General features: G+C 42.6%; 1 protein-coding gene across 1 annotated transcript in view; it reads right to left on the bottom strand.

Annotated features, from left to right (window-relative positions):
• Nucleotides 1-9,696, bottom strand: part of Myrfl (myelin regulatory factor like) — a 105,182-nt gene extending 95,486 nt beyond the window's left edge. The window contains exon 1 of the mRNA XM_075954301.1: nt 9,484-9,696. Coding sequence (XP_075810416.1) covers nt 9,484-9,529 — 46 coding nt within the window. The 5' untranslated portion in view covers nt 9,530-9,696. The remainder of the gene's footprint in view (nt 1-9,483) is intronic.
• Between the last annotated feature and the right edge of the window lie 5,905 nt (nt 9,697-15,601).

Here is a 15,601-nt window from a genome sequence, read left to right as displayed (position 1 = left end):
CCCCTTCCACCCCAGATAGCACCTCCACCATGTTTTCTACCATGAATATCATACCACCTCCATTACCTATCTGCCCCAGAGAATGACTTTTAAGGAACTAGAATCCATCATGTAGGGAGAGAACCAACTCCTGAAAGTCGTCCTGACTTCCACATGTGAGCTATGGGTCACACACAATACAATAAAAATTGTAAAGATAAAATTTCTGGCTGAGCATGTGAGCCCCAGTGACCCCAACACTGAAGAGGCTGAGGCAGAAGCTTAAGTTTGAGGTCAGCCTGGCCTACCTAGTGAGACTCGGGCAGAGAGAAGGAGAGAGACTTCCGAACAAAAGGAAGTTGAGCTACAGCTAAAAGATATTTCTGAGGTTGAAGCAACCCAAATGAATAGATAATTAGGAAGAGTCATTAAGAGTTACAACCCTGCTTCTAGTTTGAGAAGTGCTAATTTGAATGTGAGTCCCTCCAGTATCCAAGTGTTGATGTGTGATAGCCCTCAGAAGTGTTGCCACGTGATAGCCCTCAGAAGTGGGCCTTTAGGACGTGAGGAGCTCAGGAGGGCTTTGTCCTTCAGGATGAGATTAAGACTCCTTTTTATGTTTTGACCAGAATATTTTTATTTTACAAAGGAAATTTTACCTACTGCTTCACAATTTGAAACATTGCATAGTTTTTTTTTAATTAAAAATTTCCATCTCTTCCCCTCCTCCTATTTTCCTCCCCCTCCCCCCAAGACTCCTTTCTATTACTAGTGTATGTTTTGGCTTATTCTGGGTGTTTTGATTGCATGTCTGTCTGTGTACCACTAGCGTGCCTGGTGTCCATGGAGGGCAGAAGAAGACATTGGACTCAATGGAGCTGTAGTTACAGATGACTGTGAGCCCCGTGTGAATACTGGGAATCGAGCCCAGTCCTCTAGAAAAGCATTCAGGCTTCTTAACTGCTAAGATATTGATAACAGCCCAGGTATCATCATCATCAACACTCTTGTTTCTTCTTTTTTTAAAATATTTATTTATTATGTATACAGCATTCCTTCCATGTATGTGTGCAGGCCAGAAGAGGGCACCAGACCCCATTACAGATGGTTGTGAGCCACCATGTGGTTGCTGGGAATTGAACTCAGGACCTTTGGAAGATCAGGCAATGCTCTTAACCTCTGAGCCATCTCTCCAGCCCCTCATCAACACTCTTGATGGAAAGATCTCCTGCAGTATTCATCCAGCGTGCTCTCTCACCTTCTACCTTCTGCCACAGGAGGACACAAGAGCACCCTCACCAGACAAGAGATGCCAGGTCCCAATCTTTTAGGCTGTCAAGCCTCCAGAACTGTGATACATGAATGCACCTCTTTCATAAGTTTCCCAGTCTCCAGTGCCGTGTTATCACACACGCACACACACACACACACACACACACAGAGAGAGAGAGAGAGAGAGAGAGAGAGAGAGAGAGAGAGAGAGAGAGAGAGCAGCAAAAGGTTTGGGGAAGTGAAGAGTACACAGGAGCCAGCGCAGTCTCGATGAGGAGCGGGGGCATCCAGTTTGCATGGGAATATTCAGGAGCTGTCAGCACAGGCCTGGAACTTATCAACAGCTTGGGCTGTGCTAAGAAGTGGGAACCCCTGGGTAAGCTTGTGACACTCACATAGTTGTGCTTCGGAAGCAGCCGTCTGGAGCAGACATGGAGGAGGCTGGGTGACTTCAAGGGAGTGAGAGGAACAAGCGGGATAAGAGCCAGAGGCAAGGATACCAAGGAGGTAACTAGGAGAGTGTGTGCCTGAGTAAACAGTAGGTGACTGTGGGACCCAGGCAACTCTCAGAGGACCCGGGCTAAAGACTTCCAATAAACTCTAGCAATGGGAAGACATTGCAAATAAATGGGTACAGAAGCCAGATCACAGTGTGTCAAAACTGAAGGGGAGATGAAAAGTGAAGACAGTGGGTGTTTATGAGAGACTAGGGATGAAACGGAGAGGTAGGTGGATGTTTGGAAGTAGAAACAGCATTAAAAGAAGAAATCCAGATAGCTCATCACTTGCCACCAGGCCTAATGACCTGCCTTCTTTCTATCCCTATGACCCACATTGTGGGAGAGAGAATTGACCTGCAAAGTTCTCCAATCTCTACAAGCATGCTGTGGCATGCTCCCACATATGGATAAATAGATGGACAAATGGACAGGTAGGTAGGTAGATAGATAGATAGATAGATAGATAGATAGATAGATAGATAGATAGATATAGATGACAGACAGACAGACAGACAGACAGACAGACAGACAGACAGACAGACAGACAGACAGACAGACAGATAGATAGATAGATAGATAGATAGATAGATAGATAGATAGATAGATAGACAGATAGATAGTGATAGTTTGAAAGAAAATGGCCCCCAAAGGGAGTGGCATTATTAGGAGGTACGGCCTTGTCAGAGGAAGTGTGTCACTGTAGAAGCAGGCTTTTAGGTCTCAGATATGCTCATATCATGCCTGGAGAGACAGATCATTTCCTGTTGCCTTTGGATCAAGACGTAACCATGTGTGCATGCATGCTGTCTTGCTTCCCACCATAACGAAAATGGACTAAACCTCTGAACTGTAATCATGGACAGTCTCAGTGGCACCTTATCCCTTCTACATCTGGGCTCTTGAGCCGGGAGCTTTCTTGTAAATATGACCATTCACAAATACACATTTCTACCCCACCCCCCATGGAATTATATCTCAGGCTTCTGGACCAGGAGTAACCTTTTCTAGATCGAAGAAATGCAACTCAACATGGGGCAACTGGAAGGATGCAGATGAGCAGATGGGTTTAGAGCAGTGGTTCTCACCCTTCCTAACGCTGCAACCTTTTAATTCGGTTCCTCATGTTGTGGTGACCCCAGCTATAGAAATATTTTCATTGCTACTTCATAACTGTAATCTTGCTACTGTTATGAACTGTAATGTAAATATTTTTGGAGATAAAGATTGATGAAGGGGTTGCTACCCGCTTTGAGAACCACTGATTTAGAGTAAAACAATCCTCCCCCACACCCAAACTATATAGCAGATAACCCAACAATATCGATGTGCCAACAATTCTGCTTTATGGAGAAGCATCCAAGGTAAATAACTGGGGAGTTGGGAGTATTTTTCAACACATTTCATGAAGGTTAGGACCTAGAACAAGCCTCCATGCATAGTAAGAAACAGTAGAACTAGGGGTCATCTCAAACAAAGGTGGCTTTCTCACATACGTGTGCCTCAGGCCTGCAAGTGAGAGAAGCCCTTTTCTTATTTTTCATTTCTGCTTCCAGAATTTTCCACTATGCCTGGCTGCAGGTCACATGTCACATGGCAAATGACTAGCCTACCTCCTGTTAGTGGCATCACCAAATTCTGGCTCATTTTTCTTTTTCTTTGGAGAGTCTCTGTTTTCTCTCTTCCTCTCTCCAGTGCCATAGTTGCTGATGGCTTCAATATTACCCTTGGAGCCTAAAGCAACTCACCCCTAGTTGTTCTCACCTCCAAATATTCTCACCTCCAGCTATTCTCACTTCCAGCTGTTCTCACCCATAGCTGTCCTCACCTCCAGCTGTTCTCACCTCCAGCTGTTCTCACCTCCAGCTGTTCTCACCTCCAGCTGTTCTCACCTCCAGCTGTTCTCATCTCCAGCTGTTCTCACCTCCAGCTATTCTCACCTCCAGCTGTTCTCACCCATAGCTGTCCTCACCTCCAGCTGTTCTCACCTCCAGCTGTCCTCACCCCTAGCTGTCCTCACCTCCAGCTGTTCTCACCTCCAGCTGTTCACATTTCCAGCTGTTCTCACCTCCAGCTATTCTCACCTCCAGCTGTTCTCACCCATAGCTGTCCTCACCTCCAGCTGTTCTCACCTCCAGCTGTCCTCACCCCTAGCTGTCCTCACCTCCAGCTGTTCTCACCTCCAGCTGTTCACATTTCCAGCTGTTCTCACCTCTAGCTATTCTTTCCTCTACCTGTTCTCATCTCAATGAAGCTACATTTTCTCATGATCCTGTCAAGTTATTAGTCTAGTCCATAGCTGAAGCCTCAGCAGTGACCTTTCAGCCACTTGCTGCCTGGATGAACTTAAACAAGGTTTAACCTATTTAATTTCAATCTTAAGTTTCACAAGGGAGAAGAAAACATGGTCTGGAACCTCTGTAACTGAAAAAACAAAAACAAAAAATATAACCCTAAAAATAAGCATAGCAAAAACTACTGACCTCTCTGCACCGGCATAGTGCCGCAAACCACAAATGGAGATGATGTGATTACTTCTATTTTACACATTGGGAAACATAAGGACTGACAGGTTAACTCATCCTAGAAACAGCACATTGCAAAACCACACTCCACAACCAGGATGACTGACTCAAAGTCCATGGTCTTAATTATTATCCCATACTCAGAACATAAATGCTCAATCAATAACAACTACTACTATTGATCATTAGGATGCAGACTAGGGGCTGTCAAACATGTTCCGTACAGGACCAGATGGCAAATATTTTAGGTCTTACAGCCCAGATGGTCTCAATTCTGCCATCAGAGCATGAAAGCGGCTGTAAGCAACACGGGTGTGATTAGGTGTGTTCTGCTAGACTTTATTGGCCTTCACGGGCTTCCAGTCAGATGTGAACTCTAGGTCACAGCTTGCGGACCTCTGCTGCAGATCAGCAAGAATAACCGATGATAAGCATAGTGCATTCTGTGTTTCATGAGAAGGTCAAACGCTAAAGAGTAAAGTCATATAACCCTCTGTACTTTGTTTAAAACATACAAAAAGCTGGAGGTGATGAAGCATACCTGAAATCCCACCACTTAGAGAGCCGGAGGCAGGAGGATTTTTAGTTTGATGCCAGCCTGGGCTACATAACAAACCATCATTTCACAAAACCAAAACTCAAGCCCAAACAAAAACACACAGCAGCAATGGCAAACTGGACAGGTGTACGCCCTGAAGGGCGTGATGGTGGAGACAACCGCCTCCCTTTTTAGGGTCATCTCTACGTCAGCGCCTGTGTGTTGAACAACCCAAGTCACAGCCAAGTCTGCCAGATACCCAGGCTTGACTCAAAGCCGGAAGGATGACACCACTAACACGGAGGTAGGCGAAGAAATCCTTCTCTTGGGGGGATTTATCTGAGGGAAGATGCTGACAGGACCAATAGGTTTCAAATGCGATGGGTGTGCAGGTGGCCGAAGTCAGCGCTGATCCTTGTGTTACATTTTAAACTCGAAATTGCCCATCACTAGTCTGTCCTGCATGGCTCATGCCATTTACATGGTTTCTAACCAACCGCCCACATCAAATAGAAGCTTGCACTTAAGATCGGAGTTAAATATCTTGCTTAAGGATCTTCAATCACTCGGGGGATCTGGCTGGTTCTTTCTGTCCTTGACTTAATCTCGTTCCGTCTCCTGGAAGGTCCAGGCTGTCTCCACAACAAAGTAAAAGCTATATTGCAGATAAACAAGTTCAGTCTCTTCAGAGGAACTTCAGACCAAAGGCAATACCGTGTCTAGAAGTCTAGCTTCAGAGCTTTACCGAGTCTCCCATCAATGAAGAGGAACCTTTCTGACCCTCTGGGTCAAAACAGCATCAGTGTTCCATGAAAGCACTTGGAACTCATGAGCTTACAGAGGAGGGAGATGGTCTTAGGCCATTTGCCATTTGCTTCTTCTGTGAGTGCCTGAGATTCTGCCGGGGGCAGAAGGAAGCAAGCCGAAGGGCACTGATTGCTTGAGACAGGGACAAAGTAGGGATCTCAGTGTGAGAGAAAGACAATTAAGAGGCTAGCAGCTGATAGTGGATGGTATTCTTGACCCACAGGAAAGCCTTGCCCAGAACCAGCTCCAGCAGTGAGACATGTCTGCCCTGTACATTGCACTCAGCTGTTCCGGGCTTCTGACCCTTCTCTTGGAAAGCCAGAAACATCAGCCGATGGAGAAGCAATACACAAGAAGCTCTCAAGACAATTGTCTTGTATCTCTGAAAATAAGGGCATCTAAGTCTTTCCACCAAATAGCAATTCCCTGTGTCTACTTCCTCTATTCCAGTCACTAGACCATTCTGCCGCTGGGCGATTTTTCCTTCTTTCTCTGCATTTGAACTTGCTGATCGCCTCAAATAGAGTTGGAATTCAACAGCTGTTTGTTGACAGGAATGGGGTTCACACTGTTCTTTCACTCGTTCTTTGCATGTATTACGGGGTGACTGCTGTATGCTGTATAGGGCAAGCATGTTTCAGGGTTTTTTTTCTCTCCTCTACTCAACAGATCTAGCTCACTTCCCTTGGAGCCTTTCAAGATTAATCTAGGTAAAAAATGGGTCATTGCTTTTCTACTCCATAACGTTCTGCATTCTCCTGAACCTTGCATTGCCGTGGTATTCTCAAAGAGTTTGTGTACAGCACAGTGATTCTTAAGCTTCCTAATGTTGTGACCCTTTACTTTAATTCAGCTCCTCATGTTATGGAGACTGTAAAATTATTTTCATTGCTACTTCATAACTGTAATTTTGCTACTGTTGTGACTGCAGTATAAATAGGTAAATGTTTTCCAATGGTCCTAGGCAGGGGTCATGACCTACAGGTTGAGCACCAGTGGTATAGCAGCTTTTTCTGTCTTTCCTGTGTCTTCACTGCCCTCTTGTGATAATGACTGCCTGGAAATGTTCAAAGCTATGTTGATTGCAGCTTTCCAGACAAGCTGTTTCTGATAGTCCCTGCCCTTGCACAGCCTGGAGTTCTAGAAGTCTCTCCCACTGATGTCTACAGGGCAGCCGGATTTCAGTAAGCCACTTTAACACAAATACCAGCAGCAGCATGAACTCAAGATTATATTGTCAACTTAAATTCTTTAATACCAAAATCCTTAGAAGGAAACATGTCTTATTTGGAATAAAAACTCCAAGGTAAAGAGAAAGTTTGCTTTCAGATGTGTTACAATTTGTCAAAAGCTTTGATTTTTTTCAGACCTTCAGTAAATAAAAAAGCAAAACACACACCTGAGTAAATAAAAAAAAAATACACACACAAACACACGATGGTTAAGGGCACTTGCTGCTCTTGCAGCGGACGTGGGTTCAGTTCTGTGCACCCACATTGAGTGGGTCACAACCACCTGTAACTCTGGTTCTAGAAAATTCAACATTCTCTTCTGACTTCTACAAGCACCAGGCTCAGATGCTGTGCAAGCAAACACTCATGCACACACGTAAACTAAAATATATCTTTATATTACAATTTACGCATTAAATAGTACTAGAACAGAATGATTTTTGACAGTGTTTTAAACAGAAAAGGGGGATTTTTTTTTCAGGTTAAAAATCCCTCTCCCCAAAAGATTTGAATCACTCTTTAAAAGTGAGTATGCCAAATGTATTCAGTGAGTAATTGTGTCTAAGTCCTGTGTCACTAATAAGCAATGAAATTAAATGCAAAATTGCATTTGTTTCAAAACGAGCGATCAACAGGAATATGGCTGTGACCGCAGCCCTCCTGACGACAGCACCCTCTCTGGTCTTGCTCTCCTTGTTCTAAAGGTTTTCATTCTTTAAGCTCCAGGGAAAGAAAATCACGAAAACCTAAGGGGAAAGTTTCCCCACCCTGCTAGCCTCCACCTAAAAGAGGTGAGAGAGACGTGGCGTAAGGAGATCTCGATGTTTGCTAAACCATGGAAGGAATCGTAAAAATTGGCAGCTAACTGTGATTTGGGGGGCTTGTGCCTCTGTATTTCCCCCAAGTTCGCCAACTCTCCTGTTCTGCGCTCAAAGGAGGGGAACGCTGGTGATCTTTCTATACTTGGAGAATGGATGCTTTCCCCATCAGAGAGGCTGCATCGTTTAGTTTGAGGCTAAAAAAGAAACTGTAATAATGATAGTGATGAGGCTGATGATGATGATAATGATGATGATGATGATGATGATGATGATGATGATGATGATGATGATGATGATGATGATATATTATGGCGACTAAGTATTCCAATAACTACAGAAGAGATTTATGGAAACAGCATCATCGAGATCTCTACGACAAACAGGAACAGCAGGCGGATCATGTGAATGAATCTAAAGCTCTTCCAGGAAAAGCAGAGACCAGAGACCTGGTTCCCTCGGTCTTCGGAGGCAAAGTCTACCTCTCTTGCTTGTACAAAGAATCAGTGGTTTCTCTTTTAAAAGAAAAGCACCGCGGCAGCTGCAGCTTGAAGTGCTGTTGCCTACCGCTCAAACGACAGTTCCACAGGATATAACCGCAGAAAACAACAGCGAAATGGCATCGGTGGATCGAGCACATGCCAGGCTCAGCCCAGATGGACGATATCGAGCCTGGCCACCGCTGCAGGCAGGACTCTGGGGGACCGAATGCAGGACCAAAGGAACTCAGCGAACCTCAGAGCTTAACTTGACTTTCTTGCCATTTCCGGCAAAACCCAAACCATGGCAACTCCCTCATGGTGTCAGTTCCTCTTGGCTGTGACCTAGAGTCTTTCCACGCCTTCTGTGAATGCCACTCATTAGCGTTCAGCCCTTTTCAGGTTTTAATGCTTTCCAGCCTTTAAATATCTCTTTTTGTCGCACCCTTCACTAAACTAATAATAATAATGCTAAATTCGTTTCTTTGAGTGTGCTGCTGCCTGCTCTTGAGTGAGTGCACCCTAGACCCCCTCAGTGCACCTTCTGTGAAACACACCCTGGACCCTGTCAAAACTCGACCACATTTCCCTTCCAGAGGAAGCCTGAGCCGGGTTCATGTTGACTCTCCCAACCATGCATCATAAAGGGGCAGCAGAGGGCAAGATCTTTTCTTCAAACGACCCACTATTATAAGACTATCCTCCCGATGAAATAGGAGCAATTGCACCGCCATCTTAGGTTTTGGGCAGGGTGAAAGCCTATGTAACAATGCTGGTGTTGGTCAAACTCCACCAGGGAGAAGAGAAATTCAACTGCAAAGCAAATGATCTTCCAGCTACGTGTTTTTCAAGTGTTAAGAATAAACAGAACGATGGGAGCAGAAATTGGGGTTCCTTTGCTGTTTTAAGGCTGATTTGAAATTAATTATTCAAAATTATATATCTTAATTAAGATTTTTTTGTTGTTGTTGTTACACGATAAAGTCACTTTAGAAAGAGGACAGACCTGGCGACCTGGCGTTTTTAAAACATAAAGGATTGGAAGGAATGAGCCCTAACAACAAGACACAGGCGGGTGATAATGCAAGCGCTTTCTTGACTCATTTACCAATCAAGCTAAGGAAGATGGAATCCTGTGTTTAAAAAACCATTACCCGTATCACTGACTTTTGCTATCAATGGAGCAAATAAAACCCGTCGTTCCACTCGGGAGTTATCTGATAGCACCCTTCCAACGGCAGAGCGGGCAGAGAGAGAGAGTGGGAGCGGGCAGAGACAGTGGGAGTGGGCAGAGACGTAGCTCAGGAGCAGAAACCTGGGCGGCCTGGGCTCTTACCTTCAAAGAACTGCCGCAAGGCCTCGTTCTCATCTAGCACGTCCATGCTGCCCTTTCTTCTCCAAGCGAAAGCAGCCAGACCTCAGGAAATAGGTGTTGTCCTCGGGGCTTCAAAGCCCATGAACACTCCGGGAAATCTCCATATTCTTTTTATGGACGCGAAACATCTCTTCAGCCATCAAACTTGAGCCTGTAAAGACGGCTAAGTTCTCAAGCTTGATTATAAGATGAAAGGGCTTGCGACCACACAGGGAGAAAAAAAAAATCACCAAGAGGGAAGTAGTGACCAATCCATCTCTCTTAGTTCAGGAACTGTTTCTGTTTTGCCTCTGGTCTTTGTTTTAAGGACCTTTGTCCTTAGTGACACATATAATTATATAAATGGGCAATAAATGCCCAGCCTTATCTCTTCTGTGTCCTGTACACAGTCTCTATCTTCACCTTCACCAAGTAAATCCATTTAGCCACCAAAAAGATAGAGTTATTATTGTCTTTAACCTCAGAAAGGGCGCACAACAATATAATCGTTTCTATGGGTGGCCAAAAAGACTGGGTTATTTCAAAAGCTTTGTGAGAATAAAAGGAATTTGTCCGATATTTTCAAATGTAGGGTGGAGAATTACATTCCTCGGTACACACAGTCTACTCCTTCAAAGCTCTGTTTTTAAAGGTGCAGACCAAGTGTGGAGGCCCGTCTAGACTACACACACAGAGCGTGATTTACTTGTCTTTTCTCTTCCTGTAGCAAGTTCAGCTTCACACAAGTCTTCTGAAAGCAAAAATGGAAAGCGAATTCAACAGTCCTGCTCAATAGTGCGGGGGTTTGTGAGGGAACGCAAGCGCATATGGCCGGCCAGCCATAGCGGCAAAAATGGAAAGCAAATTCAATAGTCCTGCTCAATAGTGCAGGGGTTTTGTGAGGGAACGCATGCGCACATGATCCGCCAGTCATAGGCTTCGCTTTCTCACGTGGCACCAACAGGCCGTGGTGCTTCTCTTTCGTTCCTTCTTCCGCGCATGTTTTAAAGACAAATGAGAACCTATAAACCTCCGGCCCGGGGCAGAGGCTATACACTGACAAACACTTGTGCAGGTATTTGTTCCTTCACCAGCTCTCCCACGCCCACAGCTGACCACTCTCCTGAACCATATTATACTACCTTGTAGTTTAAAAAATTTAGTTACACACACACACACGCACACACGCACATACACACCCCTACAGCTAACCTTTATGAGAAAAGGAGTAGCCTATATGTAGTTTTCTGACAGTCGCCTTTTCATTCTATCTATGTTATTAAGTTACCACATTGCAAAGAGCCAGTATTTATACATTTTAGTACCACGCAATAGTCCATTATGTGAACGTATATCCCCCTATAGATATACTGACATGGGATTCCCCTCTGTATTCTATGAATACCATTGGTTAATGAAGAAACTGTCTTGGCCTGTGATAGGGAGAAAGAGTAGAGTTAGGTGGGAAAACTAAACTGAATGCTGGGAGAAGGAATATGGAGTTAGAAGAAGCCATGTAGCCCCACCGGAGACAGATGCTGGAACTTTACTCGGCAAGCCACAAATCACATGGCAATACACAGCTTAATAGAAATTGGTTAAATTAATATGTAAGAGCTGGGAGATAAGAAGCTAGACCTAATAGGCCAATCAGTGATTTAATTAATACAGTTTCTGTGGGATTATTTCAGGAATCTGGGCAGCCAGGAACACAGTCCACTACAATATTCTTTTGATTTTTTCTAAAACATGCTTATATATATATATATATATATATATATATATATATATATATATATATTCTGGAATATGTGTACAAGTATTTCTCTTGAGCATACAACTAATAGTGGAACTGCTGTTAGGCATAGTTGCTCACACAAATCTAAGTGTTTGGGAGGCAGAGGCAGGAGGATTGTCATGAGATCAAACCAGCCTGGTATATACAATAAGTCAGTCCCAGGCTAGCCTGGACTACATAGTGAGACACTATCTCAAAAAATGAGAGTGAAATTGGTTGTTTGCAAGTATACAAATTCTTAACTATTTCCATTTTCTTACCTTTAAATCATTGTCAAGTATTAATTGCAATGGATTTCATTATGACAATTCTGTGTAGGTGTTTTATGTTCCTGCTCCCTTCACACGAGCCCCTCACTAGTCTCAAATAGACCTTTTCCTCCTTTTAAAATCTCGATTCCATGTAAGAGAGAAAACATAAAATATTCCTCTTTCTAAAATGACTTATTTTGTTTCAAATATTTAACTTTCAAATGAATGGCTATTCACAATGGCTATAAATAAATTGACACATTAGCAACACATGACCGATCATATTGATTAAAATCTTCAAAACTGGATTTTGTTAGGTCTTTTCATTTTTGCCAATTAAATCTATTTATATATGCCACTATGGTCTTGTTTCTCTCACTGAGAATAAAAATCTTTTAAATATTTATTGTCATTTATGTACTTCTTACTTCAGGGGAAAAAAAAATTAACCCTTAGTCTAATGCCCATTTTCCTGTTAGGTTGTAGAACCTAGGGCTTGAGGTGTACCTACCACTCAGCTACATCCCTGCATTAGTTACTATAAAATACCATTACCAAAGGCAGTTGAAAGAGTGTACTTGGCTTATGGTTGCAGAGGGTTAGAGTCCATCATGGCGGAGCAGATAAATGGCAATAAGCAGTCGACATGGTGGAGTAGTAGGAGGCTGCTTGTTCATTCCTGGCTGCCCAGAACCAAGATAACCACACAGAAGTCTGTATTTATCGCAATACTGTTGGACCAATAACTCTAGCATATTTCTAGCAAGCCCTTGCGTCTTAAATTAACCCATTCTTATTATTTTATATTTTACCACAAAGCTCGTGGCCTACCAGAAAGGTTCTGGTGGGTGGCTTGCGTCTTTTTCCTCTGCCAGGAACATGTCATCTCACGGAGTTAGCCTTCTCTCTCCCAGCATTCAGTTTAGTTTTCCCCCACCTAGCTCTGTTCTGCTGTCATAGGCCCAAGCAGCTTCTTTATCCATTGACCAATTGTAATAAAACATATTCACAGAATACAGAGGGGAATCTCACATTGTGGTGGGAAGAGCAGGAAGCTGAGAACTGACATCTTTTAACTATAAACACTAAGTAGAGAATGAACTTGGAATTTGAGGGAGGGGGCGATATCCCTTAAAGCCCGCCTCTAGTGATATACTTCCCTCCAGCAAAACCACACTTTCTAAACCTTTCTCAAACTTAAATCCTCCTGCCTCAGCCTCCTGTGTAACTATAGGCATGAGCCACCAGTCTCAACTCTCTTTACATCCATGCTCCTGACAAATGTCTTCTCTTGTGTGGAGTTGGGCTGGACAAAAGCTCTAAAGGAATTTATAACACAACCAATATTATTTTATACTTATCTTTTATGACTTCTCTCTGCCTCCGCTTTAAATTCTTAAAGAAGAGATTCACATGTATTTTAAAATATATTTCTCCTATGTTTTGTACATCAGAAGCCCTAAAGTTCAAGATACTTAAGTTGTATGTGTGGAGGAAGATTTAAGTTCTTATGCCCGCCCCCATTTTTGTTTTATGTTTTGTTTTGTTTGTTTGGTCTCATTGCATGGACACTTGTACTATTCTCCTATAGCACTAATTCTGAACCTTTGGGTTGCAACCCTTTTGGAATCATATATCAGCTATCCTGCATATTGGGTATTTACATTTCAATTCATGACAGTAGAAAAATTAGTTATGAAGTAGCAAGAAAAATAATTTTATGGTTGGGGTCACCACAACATGAAGAATTGTATAAAAGGGTCACAGCATTAGGAAGGTTGAGAATCATTGATCTATAGTATGTCTGATTATCAATATAAACACAATATATGTATATAAATATGTATACAAATATGCTATAGAGCTGTGGACTGGATGGTTTGCCCATTTTTGCTCTAATGCATTTATTTCCAGCCTTATTAGCAGGGTTCAAAGACTTTCTTTCTTTTTTCCCATTGGTGCCTTGACATTATTTTTATCTTGTACTCAGTGACATGTATTCATAATCAGTTTGTCAAGTCCAAGAACACTACCAATCATTCAGTAAGAACTGACAGGTTTTTTTGTTTTCTAGCCACAAGCATTTCATCTTTGTCTTGTAGCTTTAACACCTTCTCTATACAAAACTAACAAGCATTTGAATTTACAACTACATATTGATTCTTAATTTTAGTAAACTGCCCAATTAAGGTCTAACAATCTGATGGTGGATTTCTTAATGGGATTTTCTAAGTATACAACCACATAATCTGCAAGCTCCTTTTAGCCCATCTCCTTTTCAATAATTAGGCTTTTTAAAAAAAATATTTATTTATTATGTATACAATATTCTGTGTGTGTGTGTGTGTGTGTGTGTGTGTGTGTGTGTGTGTGTGTGCCTTCAGGCCAGAAGAGGGCACCAGACCCCATTACAAATGGTTGTGAGCCACCATGTGGTTGCTGGGAATTGAACTCAGGACCTTTGGAAGAACAGGCAATGCTCTTAACCTCTGAGCCATCTCTCCAGCCCTAATTAGGCTGTTTTATTCTTATCTTTCTATGTTGTGGTAATACTTCTATTACTATGTCAGATTTTTAAAATGAGGAAAATTATTATCCTTGTTTTGATTTTGAAGAATTTTAACTTAATTTTTATTAACTGTGTGGTTGTGTGGGGGTAAGCACACATGAGTCCAGGTGCCCCCAGAGGCCAGAAGAGGGTATGAGATCCCCTAGAACTAGAATTATAGGCAGGTGTGAGCTGCCCAATGTGAGTGCTCATATTTTGGAGAATTTTATATGTCAGTACTGTATTTACAACTATTTCCACCTCCATCTCTCCTCCCTCCAATTCTTGCATGTCCCCCATCCCCTCTCAAATTCATGGACTCTTTTCTTTATTGTTAAATCTAGACATACACATGGATTTATAAACACAACTTGTTGAGTCCATTTAATGTAGCTGTTATGTTTGGGGGCTGACCCTGGGGAAGATGGAGTCCCTCCACTCTCAGCCGTCATTAATTAGTTGTCTGTAGTTCTCCACCCCAAGGGTGGGGTCTTATGAGATTTCCTTCATGGCTGTGTTTTTCTCTCCAGCTGATTATTTTCATGCTGTTTCTCATGCCCTTCTCCCAAGAACAGTGATCACAGGGTTTTCAGGCATCCTTTTAGTGAAAGTACTCTCTTACTGAAAGAGACAGGTATCGATTTCATCAGTTTTTCCCCATCTATTGATCAATTGGCTTTTTACTTTTATCCTACAGCAAAGGAGATCAATTTTCTAATATACCTCTTTTGCTGCATTCCTCAGACAGATTTCAATTTGGTCAGTGTGTTAGGTACATGACTATAACAAACCCATACTTTTCATCCCTCAGATATATTCTATCTGGTGTTTTGTTTTGTTTTGGTTTGGTTTTGGTTTTTCGAGACAGGGTTTCTCTGTAGCTTTGGAGCCTGTCCTGGAACTCCCTTTGTAGACCATGCTGGTCTTGAACTCACAGAGATCCGCCTGCCTCTGCCTCCCGAGTGCTGGGATTAAAGGCATGCACCACCACCACCCAGCTACTCTATCTGGTGTTAATATCAAGGTGATATTAGTTTGGCTGTAGCTGGCAACTTAAGTATTTTCTGGGTAAATTTGCATATCAGAATAATCCATTCTTCTTGGTAAAGCTACGCAAGAAAAAAATTTCTCTCCTTTAATAAGCAAGAAAAAAATTTCTCTCCTTTAATAAGAATAGTAAGGCTTATATCTTCTTCATCAACTTTTTCCTGGAACCTTTTCACTTTGAATTCTCACGTGAACTGGCATGTCTGACAATACCCACTGCATCTGGTTAGTGTCTTCAGAATCTGTAATGGCGACTCTTTCCATTCCTAACGTTGGCTATCTGTCTGTCTGTTTGTTCTCCATGATAAACTTGCCTAAAATTTTGTGCATGTTCTTCAGTTCACTTTATGGTGGTCCACAGAGTCCTTTCCTTCACTTCCCTGAGCGTAGTTTCTGTAATTTTATTCAGTCCATGCTGGCTTTGAACTTGCTATGCAGCTAAGTTGAACTCTTTAT

Source organism: Microtus pennsylvanicus, chromosome 20, assembly GCF_037038515.1.
Source record: "Microtus pennsylvanicus isolate mMicPen1 chromosome 20, mMicPen1.hap1, whole genome shotgun sequence".
In the NCBI taxonomy this organism is placed as follows: Eukaryota; Metazoa; Chordata; class Mammalia; order Rodentia; family Cricetidae; genus Microtus; species Microtus pennsylvanicus.
Note: the sequence above shows the minus strand (reverse complement) of the source record. Positions and strands in the feature narration are given on the sequence as shown.